General features: G+C 42.1%; 1 protein-coding gene across 1 annotated transcript; it reads right to left on the bottom strand.

Annotated features, from left to right (window-relative positions):
• Positions 1-422: 422 nt before the first annotated feature.
• PDC (phosducin) lies at positions 423-20415 on the bottom strand. The gene is made up of 4 exons (XM_071751095.1): positions 20290-20415; positions 4639-4719; positions 2830-2990; positions 423-1700 (listed from the first exon to the last, which is right to left on the bottom strand). The coding sequence occupies exons 2-4, from the start codon at positions 4697-4699 to the stop codon at positions 1173-1175; spliced, it is 750 nt and encodes a 249-aa protein (XP_071607196.1). The 5' UTR covers positions 4700-4719; positions 20290-20415; the 3' UTR covers positions 423-1172.
• Between the last annotated feature and the right edge of the window lie 1067 nt (positions 20416-21482).

A 21482-nucleotide genomic window follows, 5' to 3' on the forward strand; every position in this document is an offset into this window, starting at 1 on the left:
CGAAATTATCAAATGATATAAAAATGGTCAGTCATGTGAGCACTAAAAAGAATGTTTAACATTTTGATAAATCTCAAATGCTGCTAACAAAATTGTATGCAGTTAAGATACAGATATTTCTGTCCTCAGAATACAATTCAGCTTTGCCAGTGTGAAAAGATGCAATGGAAATGTTTCTGATGGTTTTGTTGTCTTGTATGAGAACTGGAGGAGGACCTACTGAGAGAGAGACAGGGGAAGATGACACTGTTTCCTCTGTGTTTTCCTCTCAGACTGTGAAAGTGTAGTTCTCAGCAGCATCCCTTTAGCAAGATTTAGAACTTTGAGTTTATTAAATGTCTGATGAGTGCTTACTAATATTTCACATATTTTTAAGTTTAGGGATATGTGCTATCAATGTATTTCACACTTCCAATGGCAGGTTTTGAGAGCTCTTAGGTAAGTTTTATTCAGAGTTATTACAGAAGCACAATGTATTTTTCAGTAACTTGCAGACATTTTAAATAATACTGTTCAAAACATGGAGCAACAATGAACTGAAAATAGCTGATAATGTGTTTGTGTGAGCTGTTTGGATGACAAATTTATAGAAGTACTGAGCTAACTTGAGTATTTTCAAGAATATTGAAAGTTAAATGTGGAATCATAAAATAACATCCTAGATACCTAAGCCATGTAGGAATGTTAGGACTTCGGGCTGTTTGTTTGTCCTTAAAACTGCTGGATGATACCTTGTTCCTACTGAAGTCAGAAAAAATAATCTGAGGAGCAAGGACTTGCTGTAATTCCAAGATGATGGAGACAGCTTTTCATTTATGCAGGGGGATGGATCAGTCCTGCTTCCTGTTAAAATAAAGTTGTTCTTGTGCTTTGCAGAGGCAGGCACGGGCCCTCCATTTCTAATTTTATTTTATTTTTCCTAAATTTCTTAGAGATTACCACCAGTATCATCTCCTGTTCTTCCTCCTGCTTGTGGCTGGCATCAAAATAATTATGTACAGGACTGTCAGTTATCTGTGTTCTAAGTAAAACTCACACACTACCAGTTAACCAGTTGCATCTTACAAACAAGTGAGCAAGGAGAGCCTTCTCTACAGGAGTTGGGTGGTACTGAACTTCATTTACAACACACTGAGGAGGGAAGGGAGACAAAGAGGACTATGGCTCTGTAATTATTCAACATCCTGCTCATCCGTGTCACCATTTCCCAGGGCTGGAAGCTCCCTTTCAGGCAGCAGCCCATACTCATTTAGGAAAGACTCCACATCCACAGCAAAAAACTCCTCGTTGAATTGTTCCGAAACGCTGATAAAATTGCTCAGGAGCTCCCCACCCTTGTAGACAAGAAGAGTGGGGAGCACTTCGTTTGAGAAGCGGTCTCCAGCCCCCGTGTCAGAGGCCTTGATCTTGCAGAACTTGACAGTGGGGTATTCAGCTGCCAGGCAGGTCAAGCTGTTGTTGAGAGCATCACAACCCTTGATGCCATCTTCGTAGATGTGGACGATGACGGTGGTGGTTTTGCGTTCCTTCTCCACGGCTTCCAGGAACTGTTCCCCGTTCTGCAGCTCGCTCACATAACCATATTTTGGCCCGAAACTCAGCCTCTGGTGCATGTCCTGCATGCAGCGTTTGCGGTAGTTTTGTAGGCAGCTTTCGTCTTCTTGCTCATCTTGGATTAATTCGTACTCCTGCATGCTCATCTGTGGAGATGGAGAGAGTTTTAAATGAGTGAGTGGTCATCTCTCGGCACTGACACGGTTATCTGAGGGACTTCACATCAAAAGCTGAGCCAGAAGAGCACTCATGGAATCATAGAGTTGTTTTGGTTGGAAAAGACCTTTAGAATCATAGAATCATCTGGGTTGGAAGGGACCTCAGAGAGCATCAAGTCCAATCCTTGATCCACTCCTGCTGCAGTTCCCAGCCCATGGCACTGAGTGCCACATCCAGGCTCTTTTTAAATATCTCCGGGGATGGAGAATCCACCACTTCCCTGGGCAGCCCATTCCAATGCTTGATCACCCTCTCGGTAAAGAAATTCTTTCTAATGTCCAACCTAAACCTCCCCTGGCACAACTTGAGACCTCTTGTGCCCTCTTGTCTTGCTGAGAGTTGCCTGGGAAAAGAGACCAACCCTCCCCTGGCTCCAACCTCCTTTCAGGGAGTTGTAGAGAGTGATGAGGTCTCCCCTGAGCCTCCTCTTCTCCAGCCTGAACAGCCCCAGCTCCCTCAGCCTCACCTCATAGGACTTGTGCTGGATCCCTTCACCAGCCTGGTTGCCCTCCTTTGGACCTGCTCCAGGACCTCAATTTCCTTTCTGAACTGGGGGGCTTGAGTCCAACTAGAAAAATAAGTCTGATTTCCGTATTTGCAAATCCTGGCTCTTACAGAATTGGTGGGAGTTTTGCCAGTGGCTGTAGTGGGGTGAAGATTTTATTCCTGTCAGGTTTTTGGGGCTTTGCGTTCTGTCCTCCCTGTCCCCACCCCATCCCCACATCCTTTCAGACCTGGTAAGTGGTTATGAGGGATGTTCAGACTCAGAGCTCCATCCTGACTAGTATTAAAGTTTTCCATTGCCTGAGCCATGGAAAGGAATGCCTGAGCATGGAGGCAAGAAAGGGAGGAAGACAGGTTGTTGTGAAATAGGCTACTTATTTTACTGAAGGTAGATCCTAGGACAGGGCAGGTGGTTGGGTATGCATTTGTTCTGTCTATTGTATGAGTGCTACTATGCCACAAAGGAGTTGAATCTGGCAAATTCAGGGTTTTCTGGCTTATAACTGGTATGTTTTATATGGAAAAGAAATCAATTCCTTTTGCTTTTCTTACCTTACGGGAAAATCTCTCTCTGGTGTCTTTATCACCTTTGCTGAAAGATCTGTGTGGTGTAGACATCTGTTTAAGGATTTCCTTCTTGCTCAAGGGTAAGGATTCTCTGTCTTGGCTTTCTAATTTAAACTTTCTCCAGTCATTGATGACACCTTTGGGTCCTAAGAGAGATGAAGTTAGGTGAGAAACTGGCTCAACAAGAAGCTGTCTTATGAAATTTCTGCTTTTTGCTGGTTTGTCCTTCTGTTTCACAGTGTATCCATCCACCCCCCTCCCATCCAGAGGGCTCTCCAGTGTGGAAAGCCAGAGCTTTGGGACCTACATGTTGCATTAGCTTCCTGAAGAAAGAAGGAAGGGGGATTGTTCTAACCTGGGTCACTTTGATGCTCTGGTTCCTGTCAGGATCCTGTAAAAGGATTTTGATGTACTACATGAGTAGTTTTAACAAGGATGAGGATGCTGAAGCCTGGGAAAAGTGACATGTTGGCCAAAGCAGAAGTGTGTTTGCATTTCTCTACAGACACTGTATTTCAGTAGATAACATGGGTAAGGACTTAGAGTACAACTAATATTACAGGGCACCTGAGATGATTTTCTTTCTTTATTAAACCTGTACCTGTTCCACTGGGAGAATAACCAGTAAGGCTTACGCTGTGATAATTATGATTGTAATGCAGAGCTTGGTCTTTGGATCTGGTGGATTAAAGCAGTTCAGTTTTGAAATGGGGAAAAAAGAATAATTTCAAAATTCTGGTGGTATTCCGAAGCATTTTAACTTGTGTCTCTGATTATAAAGCAAAACAAAGGAATATTTTAGAGTTTTTAGAAGTGAAGTTTATTTCTACGGAAAATTTAGAAGAGGCTGGGTGAGCAGCTCTCCCTCTCCTGTGGGAGGTGGTGTTACCACTTGCTGAGACTGTTTTGGATTGAATTTCAACACCTTGAAGTGGTGGCTAAAGGCACTGCACCCCTTAATAGAAAGGGAAGTTGACCTCATCTTTTGCAAGAATGATTCTAAAGTAGGAATAGGCCTGAGCCTCTCGGCAGAGCAACAGCAGTCTAGCAGCCTGATTTCCAAAATTATTTTCAAGCCTTGGTTTAGTGCCCTACTTTTGGGTCCCAGAAGGATGTTTTTTGAGCTATGTTTATTGTAGCCCAACGAAAAGAAGCCCTCAGAGCAGAGGGAGGGAATGATTGCCATACCTGCTGGTGGGCTGGGATGCAGTGATGCTTGTCTGGAGAGCTGAGTACAGTGTCAGTGCTCATAAAAATCATCACAGTGACTGAGTGCAGGATCAAAAAGAATTGTGATTCTCAGTAAGGATGCTTTCAAAGGTTTTAAATGCTGACCTAGGTTTGCCAAAAGGATTTATAGGTTCACTTTTAATGCTGAGTGTTCCTTTTGTAACGAGAAGCAAATAATTCAGCCTTTACAGTGAAACCTTAAAAGCTAATTCTAGTGTGTGATTTTTGTTGCTATTTTGTTTTATTCCTTTTTCCTCAGAAGAAGGAAGTTGATGACTGAAGCAGTAAACCAACAAGAGCTGCATTGGGCATTGCTGTTGGTGACTTCTTCAGGTGCCTTCTGTGTTTGCCATTTGCTTCAGGTATGAGGAGGATTGGCACAAAGATGGGTTTGGTGTAACCTGCTCGCTTCAAAATACATCTCATTGGCTTTGGAAACTCTATTTCTGTGCAAGGGTTTTGGCAAGCCAGTGGGATCTACCAGGATTCTGGGTTTTACTCAGTGAGTGGGTACAGTTCATCATATTTTTAGGGAAAAGAAAAAAAGGCTGTTAGTTTCCTTACCTGTGTGTGTTGCCTGTCCTTCAAAATCTTCTTCAAAGCTGGTGTTGGCATTTTCTTCCATTTTGGTTGCTGGAGCAGATCCTGTGAGTCCAAAAAGGAGAATGGTTAAAAGCAGGAGAGAAAAGGGATCAGCTTACAGCAGGTAGGGTGCAGGATGGGATTTCCTGCAGTTAGCAGGTATCAGTGAAGATAAAACTACACATAACTGTGGAGCTTCTTGTCTTCTTGTAAAATGCAATTAGGATATATGTCAGTCTCTTTGAAAAGGTGTCAGGCCAAATTTTTAGTAAAAGTGGAATAGCCAATGGAGAGAATTTGGAACATGGTGAGGTGAAACTTCCTGCAATGAGAATGTGTAGTGAGTAATTTTTTCTTTAAGATTTTTTTTTGCCCCCCTTCAAGAACCTATTGATTTTCCAAGTGCTGTAAGTCCTTTTTAAGAGTTGCCTGAACTGCTTGTTTGTCATATTGAAGGTGGAGCCAAGTATTTGAACCTGTTGGGCAAGAGACCTCTGAGCATCCTGGAGCTTGACTGCTCATCCTGGTTGGGCCATTTACCAAAACCAGAAAAAAATACAGGGTTTATAAATCAAAATAACTTCTGTGTCACCTGTTCTTTAAATAATCCAACCTAAGGCCCAATCATAGGGCCCAGGGGGACAGCAGTGCTCAAGCAACACCCTTTTTATCTTTTACGGAGAGTTTTTGAGGGGTGAAGTTCTGAACTCTGAAGTTCAGGCTGATGTTCTGTGGCTCCTGAAAGTCACAGTAAATGTTCCTGGGGTACTGCAGCTTTCTCAAGAAGGTCAATGATCTGTTTCAAGAGGATAGGCTGGGGGAGAAAAGTACCAATTCTTTACATGCATTTTTACCACCCTGCTTATAGACACCTACAGAGACCCCTCCATGAGTTCTGCTACCACATAGAACTGAGTCTTTTCTCATGCTGTACATATCAAAAGTTATCAGTTAAAAACCTTAATTCTGATGTCATGAAGTGTCACTGCCTACAGTACTCTTTAAGGCAGTTGATTTTAGTGCTCCTGTTTAGTGTAATTTTATCTGCTCAGATGTTAAGGTCAGCATTATTTGCCTTCACAGGAAATCCCATCTTGAAGTGAATGCCAAGAGGTTATCATGCCATGATGCTGTGATGAAGTGATGTTAATATTGTAGGCTGTGTGCAGAGGAGGAAATGCACTGGGTTTTTTTTAACATATCAGCATCAAGGAATAAAGTCAAGTAACAGCTGAGCAAGACACAAGGTATCTGATTCTCCCAATATTTGTTAGCTTAAATTATTTCTGTAGCTAGATCTGTAGATAGTTGCTGTCAGGACCTAGGTCCAGATAACTGGTTCAGCTGTTAAGCAGTCAATTCTGAAAGAGAAATGCAAAGCTAATCCCTTCTATTGTAGGCAAAACTAAAAATCTTTGCCATGTCAGGCATGGACAGTTATGTGGATGTGCTGGGTCAAAGCATTGGAAAGTCATTGCTGTGACTTAGATGGACACCTGCAAAGACCTTTTCTGTCTGCTGATGCTGAGGATTTTGTTCCACGAGGAAAGAGAACATTTGGTTCTCTGTGTGCTTTGCTGTTTCTTATCTTTTAACCATGAAAGGCACTAAAAATACAGCACCTGAAACTGAAACATTCTGCTGCAGGCTCATACCAAAAACTTGACCACGCTTTAGGTGAAACTTTAGTGATGGGAAATGATTGCTTAAACCTTATGGAGGGCTTTCCTTTGTTATGTTACTGACCTGTTGTAGCTAATAAATCTGGAAAGATTAGGTGAATCATAACAGCAGGGAAGGCTGCATTTCACCATTCTTCTGAAGTGTGGCATGAGGTAACAACCCTGGTAAGCTGGCCCTGGACCTGGGAGTGGGAAACTCCTAAATCTTAATCCTGGCCCTGCCACTGAGTCAGGCTGTGAGCAAGTCATGCAAACTCTTCCCCTTTCCACTCAGAGGAGTTAGAAATATTCATTGTTCTTATCATGATAGTGTCAGAATTACAGGGGCTTGGTGCCTTCCCAGTTAGGCAGTGGAGGACAAGGGCGGATGAACGTGTAGCTGCAAGGTGATCCGTGGGAAGCTCAGCTCTAGGATGAGCTGGCTCTCCTGTGGGATGTGCTCCTCCTGGCAAGAAAGCGTGGTGGATGAGGGTGTAAGCTCCTGTGTTTAGTGTGTGGGCAAAAAGGGGCAATCACCAGGGTAGGAAATTCTCTCACACCCTTCTTAAGAGTTTAGGTGGAGTATTTTTCTTGCTGGTTGGGTTTGGTGGGGTTTCTTTTGTTGGGGTTGTTTTGGTTTGGGTTTTTTTTGTTTGTTTGTTTGGTGTTTTGGGGTTTTTTTGTTTTGTTTTGGGTTTTTTGTGGAGTTTTTTTGTTTGGTTTTTGTTTTTGTTTTTTTTTTTGGGGTGTTCTTTTATATGCTGGGCAAGCAGCATTTTCCAAAGTAAAAATTAGGTCCTTAATATTTGGTGAAATATGGGTGCTATCAGCTTTGGAGCACCTTGTGTAAGTGTCTCCATGGGGAAATGCCAGTGTGCAATGCTGAGCCAGTAAAGCAGAATGGTGTCACAGGGCTGCTGGTTGTGACCCAGTGTCTCAGGTCTGTGGGTGACACCTCCCTGGCTTTACAGAAGTGTGCAATCTGGTGCTCATGCTGGGGGACACTCATCCCTGGCCACTGCAATCATCTCTAACAGAATCCTCACTGCTTTAAGCCTGATTTTTTGTCTCCCATGTAACAATGTAGTCTCCCAGCCCTGCTAAATACTTGGGGTAAGAGCACACAGAGCAGAACAGGGTAACCAAGTCCCCCAGCAGCACAGTGATGTGCAGTGATAGTGAAGCAATAGCAGATGTCACCACTGAAGCTCTCTGTATCTCTTGGATCTCAGGAGGAACTGACAGACCTTTCAGGATGTCTGCTACATTGCTGCTCATCTCAAGCTTTTCCTTTGCACCGTTTTACTAACATGTGACGTGCTAAATGAGTACCAATCCTTGTGATGAAAAACAAAAAAAAGCTGATTTAGAGGTTATATTACTTTTTCATAAGCTTTTGTCCTTGATTTTGAGAACTAAAAAGCTTTTGACATTCCTAGTTGGAAAGGGCTAGTGGGGAGAAAATATTTCTTTATCAGATCATCAATGAATGTGTTCCGTAATGCATATGGTGACTTTCCATACATATTTTAGGAGACTGAGCATTCTGTAAATTCTTTATTTTCCTCTCTTTACATCAGACTTTCTAAGTGAAATTGTAATTTTTGCTTTCTTCATAGAGAGACCTTTCTATGTCCCAAAAGACACTTGGTCACCAAAAAAAAAGGCCAAATACTAAGTATATGCCTGAAGCTACCCTTTAATTTTCTATCAGCTTTGGATCTGTTGTAGCCCAGGAGCAGCAATTCCTATTACTAATGCTCATCCTTCTGTCATCATCAGACCAGCTGGGCCAGCCTTACTGCAGGGGAGAAATGACCATTTAAGAAAGTGTTTGCTTTTGATGCAATCTGAAATGATGCTTTCTGCTTAGTGACAAATATTTTGTGCCTTTGGGCTTCAAGAAGTGTTTTGTTTACCTAAAATTACAATTATTTTTCTTTAAATTTTTTTTTTTTTTACTATTTTCTCCTATGCATACTGAGAAGGATGCTCAGTAAGGAAACACTGTAACTGTGTACTTGTAATGAAGGCCTAATCCTTGTAATACATTGCAGCTGTAAATACAAAAATAGTGTCTTCTAAGTGGTAAGTTATAGTAACAGAAGGGAGGGAAATTAAAAAAAATAAGTCTAAAAGTGTAAAAGGCAAGATGTGTTCTGTGATAGGGCAAAGGCAATAAATAAAACTTGCTTTCTAAAGTAAGAGTTTTTGCTACTAGTCCAGTAAATAAGCATGAGAAATACTTTTCTCAACGTATACACAAGGTCAAGGCACAAATCCACCACTCTCTGTATGTGCAAATTCTACCAAAAATGTAGTTCTGTGCCTGGGAGGAGGTCAGGCAGTAAATGAGTGACTGGTGGGACGTGGCCTATGAACTGGGAAGGATGAAATTCTGGGGAATCTTGGAAGTGGCAGAATGAAAGGAAGGGATGTTCAGCAGCAAGGTGGGATTGCACACTTCTGCTCAGAGCTACAGGTGTGTGCTCATCAGCCCTGTGGCTCCTGGCTCAGGGGAAAAATGTCCCAATGTGAACAGCATTTCGCTCTCCCCAAGCACTGGCTGAACCTCACTTCTCTGCCCATTTTTCCTGCTCTTCATTTGCAGAATTTCTTCTCTGTTTGTGCTTGTCCCCTCTGTCAAATGACATGAATCATGAAGACAGATTTGGAGACAGGCTGAGAGAGCTGGGGTTGTGCATCCTGCAGAATGTTCTGGGGAGGCCTTAGAGCACCCCAAGGGGCTTCAGGAAAGCTGGGGAGGGTCTTTTTTGCAAGGGCATGCTTTAGAAATGAGGATGCTTTAATGGAGGGTGCTTTAGATGAGATAGTAGAAGGAAATCCTTTCCTGTGAGGGTTCTGAGATATTGGCCCAGGTTGCCCAGAGAAGCTGTGGCAGCCCCATCCCTGGAAGTGTTCAAGGCCAGGTTGGATGGGGCTTGGAGCAACCTGGTCCCGTGGGAGGTGCAGAGGATTAGAGCTGGGATCTTTAAGGTCTCTTGCAACCCAAACCACTCTGTGATAATGGGCACCAGTCTTTCCCAGTGGTTGGGCAGCTTCTCAAGCAAACAAGCCAAGAGCATCTTTGGATTTGAGTGGTCAGGTTGCTGGAATTGGGTAAATTAACATGGAACAAAGCACTTTTTCACCCCAACCCAAGGGGTGGAAATGTCCCAGTGAAGTAAAATCAAGTGAATCCTCTGTGTGAGGCTCTGCAGCTGCCCTTGGAAGGGCAGGGACAGATTTCCAAGGAGCCTAATCCAGAGCTCATCAACATCCCTGAAGCCATCTTAGCAACGTCAGTGCCCCACAGGGTGGGATCTGTGGGCTGAGCTGCAATGGTTGAACATGGATTTGCATGGGTAGGACCTGTGTGCTTCAGCCCTGGCCATGACCTCTTCTGTAGCTGTCTGAGATCCTACAATTCCAACATGTTCTCTGGGCTGGGTCTCTCTTGCTGTTTTCTGAAGAAGAGGCTGGGTGGACAGGTAGAGCAGACTGGTAGTTTAGAAACCAAGCACTTTTCAGCTGCTCCCATTCAGAAAAGAAAGAGAGGGGTAAAAAAAAATATGGGGAGCTCTCCACCCCATGGCCAGGTGTGCATTTAGGTTTGAAGGAGGTATCAGCATCACTACATAAGCAAAAAGGATGTCAAGGTTGGAGCTCCAGCCCCAGAGGGAGGTGGGAACTGGAAGCACCTTTAGGGATCTCCCTGGGAGCTGCTGGTGGGGAACAGGGGGTGCCCACAGCTCCACGTGGAGACTGTTGGGTGCTTTTTACTCTGGTGGATGATTCAAGGGATTCAAGTGATAATAGGGATTCAAGAGGCAGCCTTTGGAGTTCCCTGCATTGGCCACTGGCAGCATCACTGTGTCACCCAGGTGGGCACGGATTTATTGCATGGAAAAATGGGAATTTCTTGGGCTTACCCGGAGGAAAGCCACCGTGTGTCACGGAGTGATGAGGTCAGCATGTTTGGCAGAAAAAAAAGAAAAAAAAAGCCATAATTTCAACAAGGCTTTGTTTGGTTTAAGAAGATAGGGTGATGGGGAGGAAATCTAATATAGGATGGGGTGACGTAGAAAGCCACCAGCTTTGCTGTGGGTCACTGTGACTGCTGAGAGGGTTAAGGGATGGGATTATTCCCTCGATCCGCTTTGGGAGAGTTAACCCTGTTCTTTTTTGTGAGGTGGAAGCATTTTAAATAGATATTCTCTCTCCAATGTTTCATTTACCCCTCAGGTTTTCCCTGTTAGGAAATTTCCCTGGCTCCAGCATTGTGTTAGGTTAAAAATTGTAGGATTTTTAAAAAAAAAAACAAAACCAACAAACCCTGCTTTCTCTTTTTTTCTGGAGGGTACATTTATCTCTGGATTCTGCTCTGAAACGGGAAATTAACTGAATGTCTTTCACATCAGTCAACTTCACTGCTACCACAGGACCACTATGCTTCATATGGAAAGGCAGAATACAGATATTTTAAAACAGAGGTAGTTTTATTATTTCAAAGAAAGTATTAATAATGGTGTTAATAATGTTACATTTCAATTGTGATTTACACGAGTTTTTTATTTGGAAAAGCCTAATTTTTGTGTATTAAAAGGTGAATGTCTTTTGCAACTCAGGATGCAGATTTTTGGAGCCTGCTGTGTGTTTGTTGGAGTAGTTACACAGTTCTTACAATCATGAAAAATTAATTTGGTTTTGGTTTTAATTCTACCAGGAAATCTATTTTTTTTTTCTTTTTCTTTTTTTTTTTTTAATGATATATCAGGTGGGGTGGAAGAGGAGAATGGCTGAATGCCAAGGAAATGTCTCCTAGAAGATAAAGCAGAAGGCAAGATTTTCAAACATAGAGATTTAAGGGCACAAACTTCAATCCATATTTTACCTCAGTGCCTGGCCCAATTTGTCAGATGGATTGAGCATTTATTTCACCATGGTACTCTGGAAGTCTGAACAGAGTTTCCATTTGCTTCTTAAGTACATATTTAATATCTGAACTTTCAGTAAACATCAGTATGCTGCCAGAATTGACACATCCTTCAGAGTTCTGGTTGGGGTTTATTGCTGCAGTTAGCAAAGGCATGATGATATTTTCATATATAATTGTTATTCCAAGCTCAACAGATGTTGGCAGCATGGATAATCCCTAGAATTAGTCAAAAGTCAAAAAAAGTCGAAAATCACTTATGTCAGAGCTGTAATGCTTGCAGTGACTGAGGACAGGCTTTTAGAAAGGTTGATGGGCAGCATTTTACGGGGAAAGGAAGAAACTTGAATTTGTTGTGATGTTAATTAAAGCTCTAGAAGTAGTAGTACCCTGCAGGGACTTTGAATGGACTCTTCTTTCCATTCAAAAGAAAAAAGAGTGCCTGCAGGGGAGGCTTGGGAGGAACCAAAACTTGCAACTTTGGGAGAACATCCAGTGCCTGATTTGGGGTAAGGCTTGATTAAAAATGCCTCCCAAGGCACTGGATATGCCTCGTGTCCCTCACAGGAAACAATTAGCACAATGGGTTTGGCTTCAGAAATGGTTTTTAATTCTGGTGTCAGTTGGGTTTATTTAGCTTGGTTGAGTTTGTTTGTTTCCTTCTTTGGTGTTGGGTTTTGTGGGGGGGATTTTTTGGGTGTTGTTTGTTTTTTTTTGTTTTTTTTTTAATTATATCTGTAACTATAAATCAGTAGGAGTCCTTGCTTTTGCTTTCTCTGTATCTCTCCACTTTGTTACCAGTACCTGCCAAAGGCAGGCTTGATCCAGCCAACAAGCTCCTAGAAAATGCAGGGCCTACCTAAGCAGTCTTCCTCTCAAACTGGAGAGAATTAAGCAATTTAAAAATACCCAACATAAAGTAGAACTTATCCCTGAAAGTTTTTCAATTGATGTGTTCTTCATTCCTGGCTTTCTCTGAGCAGCAGTGGGCACCCTCTGAGATGCAGAAGATTTTATTTGGAAAGTTCTCTCCCAATGCTGATGCTCTAATGCTGAATTATTGCTTTTCTCTGGCAATGGACCTTTTCACCTGGACTGGAAGGAGGGGAAGAGCCACTGTCTAAGGTGGGATGGTTTTACTGCCCTGTTATCTCACCTCCCAGCCATCCTCAAATGTTTCTTATGTGTGCAAAAATATGAATAAAACCACAATTTTCTTCTCTCCTGACACACACAGGAGCTACACAGGCAGCTATTGGATCCAAAACTGTTTTCCCTTTACAGAGCAGAAGGTGAAACTTGCTACTTTTGGGAATTAATTTATATATTTATCTTAAGTGGGAAGAGCCACATGTTTAGGAATTTTATCTGTATTTGTTAAAAGGCAGCAAAACCACTGTGAGGATAGCACAGGTGATCCTAAGTGAGGTTGAGGTATCCAAATCAGAAATAAAAAGTTTTCCCTGTTGAACTGTAAAGCTCTTTCCAGCTGGAGCTGTACAGCACAATGTTTTTTGTTTTGGTTTTTTTTTAACTTGATCACTTCTGAAAACAATGCAGTAACCATTTGTAAAATAATTGATTAACTGAGAGATGCTCAAGTCCCATTCCAGCAGGGTTGCCTGGCCCCTTGTGCACTGTCACCAAGTGCAACATCTCTGCTGTCTGATCCTGACATTCCTATAGCTGGATGAAGCAGTAGTAGGGATGTATTCCTCATGGGACTTCTATAAATCAGAAGGTGAAAGCCAAACTGGACAGTACCACGTGGCCCCAGAGAGCCATAACTCCTGCCATGGTTCCCTCAGGTCTCTGGCTTCCTGCTTTATCCCTCTCCTCCATGGATCTTTTATGTGATTGGCATCATCCCAAAGGCTTTATGTGGTTTGGTTTTTTTTCCCTTTGCATCCTGTATAAAAATATAAATGGCAAACTTCCACCAGCTAAACTCTGAATAGCTCTACATGTGTCTTGTAAAGCTGCATGAAATGAGAATTCATGGTTTTGTTTCCTTTGCAGACCAAAACAAAGCAAACTGGGGTTGCAGTTCTACAGCAGCTGAAGCATTAGCACAGGTTTCTCTGAATGCATACATAAATGTTATGATTTTGATGGTTTAAAACATGCTTTTCCTGTTCTGCCCCCAAACACACAGATAAACAGTGTTATCAATCCTTTCCCTGGGGCTGACTTATTTATGTGAAAACTGGAGGGCAAAATTCTGGGGCAATTTTCCTGCAGTTAGTTAGAATCACAGAATGGTTTGGGTTGCAAAACCACTAAGATGACCATTAAGGGACCATTAAGATGATGCAGTCCTGACCCCAACCTGCGTGGGGAGGGAGATCTCCCACTTGCTGAGGTTGCTCCAACCCCCCTCCAACTTGGCCTTGAACACTGCCAGGTTCCCTGAGTTGTTTCTAAGACTCCTTCACAGGGACTGCCATGTCTCTATCCTGAAATTATTCCAAATATTTAAGCCTTCCCTACAGTCACGTTATAGCTGTATCACTCGTGAGAAGCTGCAGCCATCCAGCTGTCACATATTCTATAGGGCCTCTGACACCCAGAAGTCTTCATGGACATGAGAAAGGAGCATCAGCAGAGAAGGGCTTGTTGTGACAAGCAGCAGGAAGCAGCAGCTTGTTTGCTTAGGGGAGAAGAAGGGATAGGGAAAACAGGAAATGAAAGGAATTATATGATCTTAGCAGAAAAATGTCTGTTATAAATCCCCGATTGATTTCATCCGCTCTGTATGTGCATCCCAATACAGTGCTCAGATGCTGGTTTAGCTCCTAGGGACAGAATTTGGAGGAGAATTTGGGAGGTTTAGGTTGGACATTAGAAAGAATTTCTTTACCGAGAGGGTGATCAGACATTGGAATGGGCTGCCCAGGGAAGTGGTGGATTCTCCATCCCTGGAGATATTTAAAAAGAGACTGGATGTGGCACTCAGTGCCATGGGCTGGGAACTGCAGCGGGAGTGGATCAAGGGTTGGACTTGATGATCTCTGAGGTCCCTTCAAACCCAGATAATTCTATGATTCTGTGATTCTAAGAAAGCCCAGGAGAAGCATCTCTTTCACCTGCATGAGGTGAAAATGTGTGTGCAAAGCCCAAGACACAGCAGCATCACTGCTGCTGCTCTATGGGCAAAGGTGCCTCAATTCCTTTGTTTTCTTGGTGCTAATCCTAAGGCTAAATGGGAACTATACTGAACAGCACAAGTTTCTACTGCATGGAATAGGAAAAATGTGTTTTAACACTGTTCCTGGAGCTGTAGGAAGTTACTGCAGGATTTAGGTACTTTCTGCAGTATCAGAGCAGCTCTGTCTTGGTGCTGCTGTGGCCAATGTGAGGAGATAAGGCAGGACCTGACCTCCTCTGTGTGCAGCAGAGAAGTGAGGGGATCAAGAGAAGAACAAGAGATAATAGAAACCCTGACAGGGTTTTTTTTCCTCCCTATGGATCTGTTTATGCAGCAGAGGGTAATGTTTGGATAGCCTGTGGTAGGAGCCTGGCTGTGACTGACACAGGAAGGGGATGGAGCAAAGATCTGCAGTGTGATGTATTTTGGACAGGAGAGGAATTCTGCAATCACTGTAAGTAATGAAATCTGATTTTTCTAGTTTTGTTTTTTTTTTTTCCTGATGATTTTGGTGTCTAAAATATTTTCTGCAGTGGCTTCAGCAGCTCAAGGGGCTGCATTTGTGGATTCACCAGAGTTAAAGATGGTGTGAATTCATGTAAGAGCATGCACCCTCCCTCTTGGAGAATTAGACTCAGGTACAAACCCAGAGAGTGTAATAAATCAGAGAAAAAAACATGCTGTTTCAGATGACTGTGATGTCAGTTTGGATTTACATGATAAATGACTGTTAAGACATTAAGTGTCCCAGTAGAACTGTTCCAATGTGAATCACTTTGTAAGAGCCTCATTTATTGATGTGTTCCAACAAGCTCTCTAAAAAAAAAAAAAAATCATGTCATAATTCATTTATGTAGTTAACAGTGGATAAACACTGGGTTGGTCTGTGTGACAGCAAGTCTATATTAATCTCTGCATTTTAAATATTGAAGTCTTGGATGACACATCAATTTTCATACTAAACAGAAGAGAATAATAAAATTCTAAAGGCCTAAAAAGATTGCTCCTGTATTTTAACTAAATAGCCACTTTCTAAAATGTTTTATTAAGTAGTCTAAGTAAGAGCTGAATAAATGTGTTCTAGTGTGTTTTTTATTATAGGTTGTGCTTTACTGAGATTTTCTGAACAACCTGGTTCAGTGGCCTGAATCCCTTTTTGGACAAACCATAGAGCCTTGGGAGGATTCAGACAGGTACAATCAGAACAAGTTTGTATTCCTTGGGAGACACAGTCTCCTGAAAACCAAAAAATGCCTGGAGGTGGCTGTAGCATGGAAATCCCCAGGGGCTGTTCAGACCTCAGATGGTCAGGGGCCGGCACCTTTCCTCATCTGATGGAGCCTGAGTTCTCCTAACTCTGAGGGTTTGCTTCATCCTCTTCAGCTTAAGGCTTAGCAAGGTTATTTTCAGCTTGGCTGGGTTTTCAGATGTGCCTCTTGCCTCCAGCCAAATGCAGTGTGGAACAAAATAAACCTGGAGAGCATCTGACCTGCCAGAGGAGCTGCCAAGTGCTGGGATCTCTTCTCAGGAAAGAATTGAGGTCTCCCCATAAGGAGTTTTGTCATTGAGGGTTCAGAGGAGAGCATCACTGAGCTTAATGGTCAGCAGCATGCTTGGATTTAACCTAAAATTGTCATTATTCCGGGCTGTCAAAAAGGTGAAGCTTTATCTCAGTTTTTTTTCAAAACGGTCTCCGTTTGCTTTATTTAAAAATCTCCAAGGCATTTCTTAAGGGATCTCTGGGAAAAGGAATATCTTCCCTGCTTTAGAGCCAGACACCATTCCTGCTCTAAGGAGAAATGGGAATGTGTGGGAATCTCTGGGTGTTGCTGGAGACAGCTCTTTTCATTGGATTCCAACAATTACAAAGGGCAGGGCTCAGCACCACAATTTTTTTGATATTTTGTGTCAAAATGACACAGTTTTATAATGTGCTTTCATCTCAAGAAAAAATACTTAATTCTATCTAAAGCAACTCTTCTTAACACACTGCATAAATGGAATAATTTAAGAATATTTTAATAATAATGGCCCATAATGAATAACTGTACTACTGAAATTTAATTTCAAGAGGCCATGCAAATTTATTACTATAATGTTTTAAAAGCAAAGGTATTGCTTTTGTAGAAGTTCTAATCAACTATGAATTGATTAAAAAACAAGTGAAAAGGAGCTACAGGGAAGCTGGGGAGTAACTTTTTACAAGGGCATGGAGTGCTAGGATGGGGGGGGGATGGTTTCAAGCTGGAAGAGGAGAGATTTAGACGAGATATTAAGAAGAAATTATTTCCTGTGAGAGTTCTGAGATATTGGCCCAGGTTGCCCAGAGAAGTTGTGGCTGCCCCATCCCTGAAAATGTCCAAGGCCAGACTGGAGGTGGCTTGGAGCTACCTGGTCTGGTGGGAGATGTCCATAACATGGCAAGGGCCTTGGACCCAGGTGAGCTTTAAGGTCCTTCCAGTCCAAACTGGGATTCTGTGACTCTGTGATTCTATGATTCTTTTGGGATGGTTGCCTTAGGGAACCTGAGTGGGAATTCATAATTTTCTCTGGGAGCCTTTGCCCTTGAGGGGTTCCATAATGCAGAGTTCCAGATCCTTGAGGAGTTCCATAATGCAGAAGGTCCTTTGGCTGGCTCATTGAAGCCTGGCCTAGCTCTCTCTGCAGGATGTGGTGTTTCCACAGTGTTGCCATTCCTTCCTCTGATGGAATGCAGTGAGAAAAACTGACTGGCATTTCCTCACTGCTGTTTCCTGCATTTTCCTTCTTTCTTTTCTATTCTGTTATGGGTGGAAAGGGTTCTGAGTCATTGGAAAGGCAAACATCTGGAGCTGTTCTCCAGGCTTGTCATGCTTCCTCTTGTTGCCCTTCCATACTTGTTGCTGCCCTTACCTTGCTTGGAATTAAAATGCCAGTGAAAATGTTAAGTTTTTCACTTCATCTTAATTAAAAAAGCATTAATAGAAGAGGTGACATGAATTCACAAGATCTTTCCCTTTTACTGGCAGGGAGGTTGGAACAGGTGATCTCTAAGGCCCCCTCCAACCTCAGCCATTCTATGATTCTATGATTAGGATTCACTTGAAAGAGCTGGAAGGCATTTTTTTGTTTGTTTGTTTTGTTTTAATTTTTTTTCTTTTGCCTCCAAGTGCTGTTCCCCTATTTTTGGCCAACTCTGCTCATACCTGGTGTTAGGTAGACCTCACTTCTCTCTTTCATTTTATGTTCTTCTACTCATATTTTTTTTTTTATTTTCCTTCCACTGAGCAGTTCTCAGATACTGATTGTAAAAGCTGTTCTACAGCTTTCCCTCAAACTCTGTAGGCATTGAACATTAAAGGCAAAAACCTGTGGCATGTGCTCATCACAATATAGGAGAGTTCTCTGTGTTGATTTATAGCATGTTCAGCTTACATTTAAATCTGTGAGGAACATTTTACTGTACTGGAACTCAGCCTAAATCTTTGTGGTCCTTCAAGAAATCCAGAATGAAGGTTAGAATTGAGTCTGACTGGGGGTAGTGCCTTATGATGTCTGTTGGGTTATTTCAGATGGTTGGTACTTGGTTACCAGACTCTGTAGCTGAGTTCCCTGCATCCCTTGGCCATGTTAAAAATAACAGATCATGAAGAAGATCTTGATTTTTCTTTTTCCTACATCCTCACCAGTGTTGAATGAGAGAGGATCTTCCATTTGGCTTGTTAATTCTGGTTTTATACCCCTGGCTATCTCAAAATGGTCTAAGAAGGCAATAGGTCTAAAAGACAAGGTGGAAATTTAAGCATGATGTAGATTTTTTTGGTAAGTTCTTGCATCTTCTGCATTCAAGGCTATTCTGAAGTTGTGCAGAACAGAGGGAGAATTGCAGCCTTCTGTCACTGCAATCAGTTGCACAACTGCCCTGACTAATCCCTGTAATCTGTAACACTGTAGTAATACTGTAGTACAGGTTTTATTGAGAACTGTTTCCCCACTGAGGTGGAGCTACTGACTGTATCAGCTATGCCAGTCTTCTGAAGTGATTTTTGCAGCTGAGATGAGGATGGAAACCCACAAAATCATGAGTATTTTGAAGATGTAAAATACCCAGGGTTGTTTTCTCAGTTTGTGAATTAGGAATAAAGGAACCCTGTGATGGCTTCAAGACACATTGCTGCAAGTGATGAATTGCCTTTACCACTGAAAACCAGGAGTTGCATATACAGGTGTATAGCAATCATCTTTAGCTGCATAATTTTCTCTCAAGAGAAAATCTATTTTGATTATTTTCTTTCATTCCCTAATGCATTTCCCCATCATTTAAGCTGTCCTGTAATTAGAATTGCTAGGATTAGACATTAATATTTATAACAGAGATCAGCTTAAAATCCCATTCTGAAGTAGGATGAAGTATTCACATATAATTCTTGCAATCTGGTGTGTATTGGCTGCAGAAGAGGGACTTTTATATTCAGCCTCTTCCCTCCTGTCAAAAGAATACCAATTACTTGCAGAAAACTTGTAGAGCTCCTGACTGTGAAGATCAAATTTTTTTGAGTGTAAGCAGGCTGGAAGCAGGAGTTCAAAATGTAATTTTGCCTCAAGCTTTCTTGACTACTTAGACCTGTACAATTCACAACGTGCTCATCTTCTGGGGATCTCAGCTGCAAAAATTGATTTCTCAGTATCCAAAAATGGGGGTTTAGTGGACTGTTACATATACTTAGTTTTCTTTGTTAGCTCATCTTATGGTTATTTTCTAAGGATTTACATATATACACATATATATATATATATATAAATAGAGCTGTCCTTATGCCCACTGCCAAACCAAAATCTGAGCAGAAGAGACAAAGTCTTGTAACTGACAACAGCAGAATGCTGAAGTGCAGCAGGCTCTGCCACTCCACCAAGCTGTAGACCTGGAGCTTTTTTCCACTGCTGTAAAGAGCAGATTGCCCTTTAATCAGAAATCAGGTAGACAGGGACACTTTCTTCATCTTTTCATGTAATACATCATTTATACTCCTAGTTACATACTTGCAACCTGTTTAAAATTAATTCTGTCATGTCAGCTGCATAGCAAAATTTCCTGTCTGGTAATTTGTCTTTTTTTTCTTCACACCAATATTTATACTTACCAAAAGATTCTTTTGCAAGAAAACAATTATAAGCCTGAAATTGGAAACCTGGTTAAGAAGGATTTATATTAAAATTAGGATTTAGTTTCTTGGAGGCTCTGAAAATGATGGACCCAGATATGAAAATTTTCTGGGAATTATCCCAGACAGCTGAGCCTATCACTCACCCTTCACTGGAGCACAGAGCTTCAGCCCTGGACAGGCAGAAGAAATTCCATGTTTAAATTCTCTTGCGAGTTCTCATAGATGTGTTAGGAATAGGTTACAGAAGAGCAGGAATCCCATTTTGAATTATGTTAATGACAAAATCAAATCAAGAAATACAGGATTTAATGCAGGGAAGAGAAAAGCTCTGCTAAATTAGACACAAGCATCACTTCTGACAGCCTGGGCATACAGTGGGGCAGTATTCTGTTACAGTACCTCTTCCCCCAAGCAATTCCATCTGCTGGGAAATACCACTTACTGTCTATGCTAGAGCAAAACCTGTATTTATTTAAAGCACAAATAATGACAGCTCTCATAGCTTGTTATTCTCAGGTTAATCAAAGCAGGCTGCCAAATTCACAAGCTGCTGTTATTTTGTCTCTCAACAGCTGCATTTCAGCCCGATGTCAAAAGGAGAGACCATTTCAGTTCAGTTTATCTATGAGAGAGTTTAATACACTACCCATAAATTTTAGCAGCTGTGGCCATCTTCAAAACACAATTTTTTATTTCTTTACTACACCAAAACATGAAAGGCAATCAATATCCAGATCACTCTACCTGAGAGGCTCAGTCACTCAGCTCCGGGTTTGGCGAGCGCGGCCGAAACGTCCTCGGTGCTTCTCGGGCAAGGAGCTGGATTTCAACTGACCACAGATAGACCTGGTCCCAGATTTACATCTCTGTGTAATGGTGACCCTTGCAGAAATAGCTTTGGACAGGTAATAGGATTATCATTAGGGAATTAGAAAATTCTGTTCATTAGTTTGAGCCAATGAAGTTGCGGACTGGATTGAGGTTTAAAGGATTTCGTGCATAGATATAATTGGGAAGGGAGAAAAACAACAGGACCTAAAGGAGAGATACAGATGGCACCTTGGTGCTGCAGAGCAAGATGTACTAAAAATGCTGAAGATACACTGTGCTTATAATTCTTCTGTATAAGAACCTGTCACCACCCTTAAAGCTACCCTTAAAATCCTGATGGCCTTTTAAATATTTCTCAATTGTGACAGGACTCCTGTTTATGAAAAAGGATAAAACTATTCCTGGAAATGATGGTAATATTTCAATAAATCACCCAGTCATGTCTAGCTACTGATTAATTTGAAAAATGAAGTACTTACAGAGTGCAAATGAAAAAAGGGGGAGAGGGAATTTTATTGTGTGGAGAACTATAAATGATGACTTCTGTGGTGTTCAGAAGCAGTGAAATTCAGAGCAGCTTTAAGTGGGAGATTTGTATTTAAATATCTGAAGCTGTGGCTGTCAGGTGGCATTGGGTGCTTTGCAGCCAAGGAGGTCCCACCTCACACCCCTGTTCTGCACAGATGAGCTCAAGAAGGGGGCTCTGTGGAAATACTGAGAAATCTTAAGTTGTGCCAGGGGAGGTTTAGGTTGGACATTAGAAAGAATTTCTTTACTGAGAGGGTGATCAGACATTGGAATGGGCTGCCCAGGGAAGTGGTGGATTCTCCATCCCTGGAGATATTTAAAAGGAGACTGGATGTGGCACTCAGTGCCATGGGCTGGGAACTGCAGTGGTAGTGGATCAAGGGTTGGACTTGGTGATCTCTGAGGTCCCTTCCAACCCAGCTGATTCTATGATTCTATGATCATGAGCACCAGCAGAAGTGGGGAAAGGACAGGAACTTGGCTTCAGTGTCCATGCCCATGGTGAGGCAGCTCAGGAATAGCCTGAGTGCTGTGCAGTCCTCTGCCCTTGAGCTTGTGTCTCATTTTGGTTGTTGGGT

This window comes from Heliangelus exortis, chromosome 8, assembly GCF_036169615.1.
Source record: "Heliangelus exortis chromosome 8, bHelExo1.hap1, whole genome shotgun sequence".
Lineage (NCBI taxonomy): Eukaryota > Metazoa > Chordata > Aves > Apodiformes > Trochilidae > Heliangelus > Heliangelus exortis.

Excerpts from the sequence above, each read along its gene's own strand:
- PDC (XM_071751095.1), bottom strand. The coding sequence starts at position 4,699 with ATGGAAGAAAATGCCAACACCAGCTTTGAAGAAGATTTTGAAGGACAG. Across the intron at positions 2,991-4,638 it reads AGGACAGGCAACACACACAG|GACCCAAAGGTGTCATCAAT; the intron begins GTAAGGAAACTA and ends CATCTCTCTTAG. Across the intron at positions 1,701-2,829 it reads GAGAGAGATTTTCCCGTAAG|ATGAGCATGCAGGAGTACGA; the intron begins GTAAGAAAAGCA and ends CCATCTCCACAG.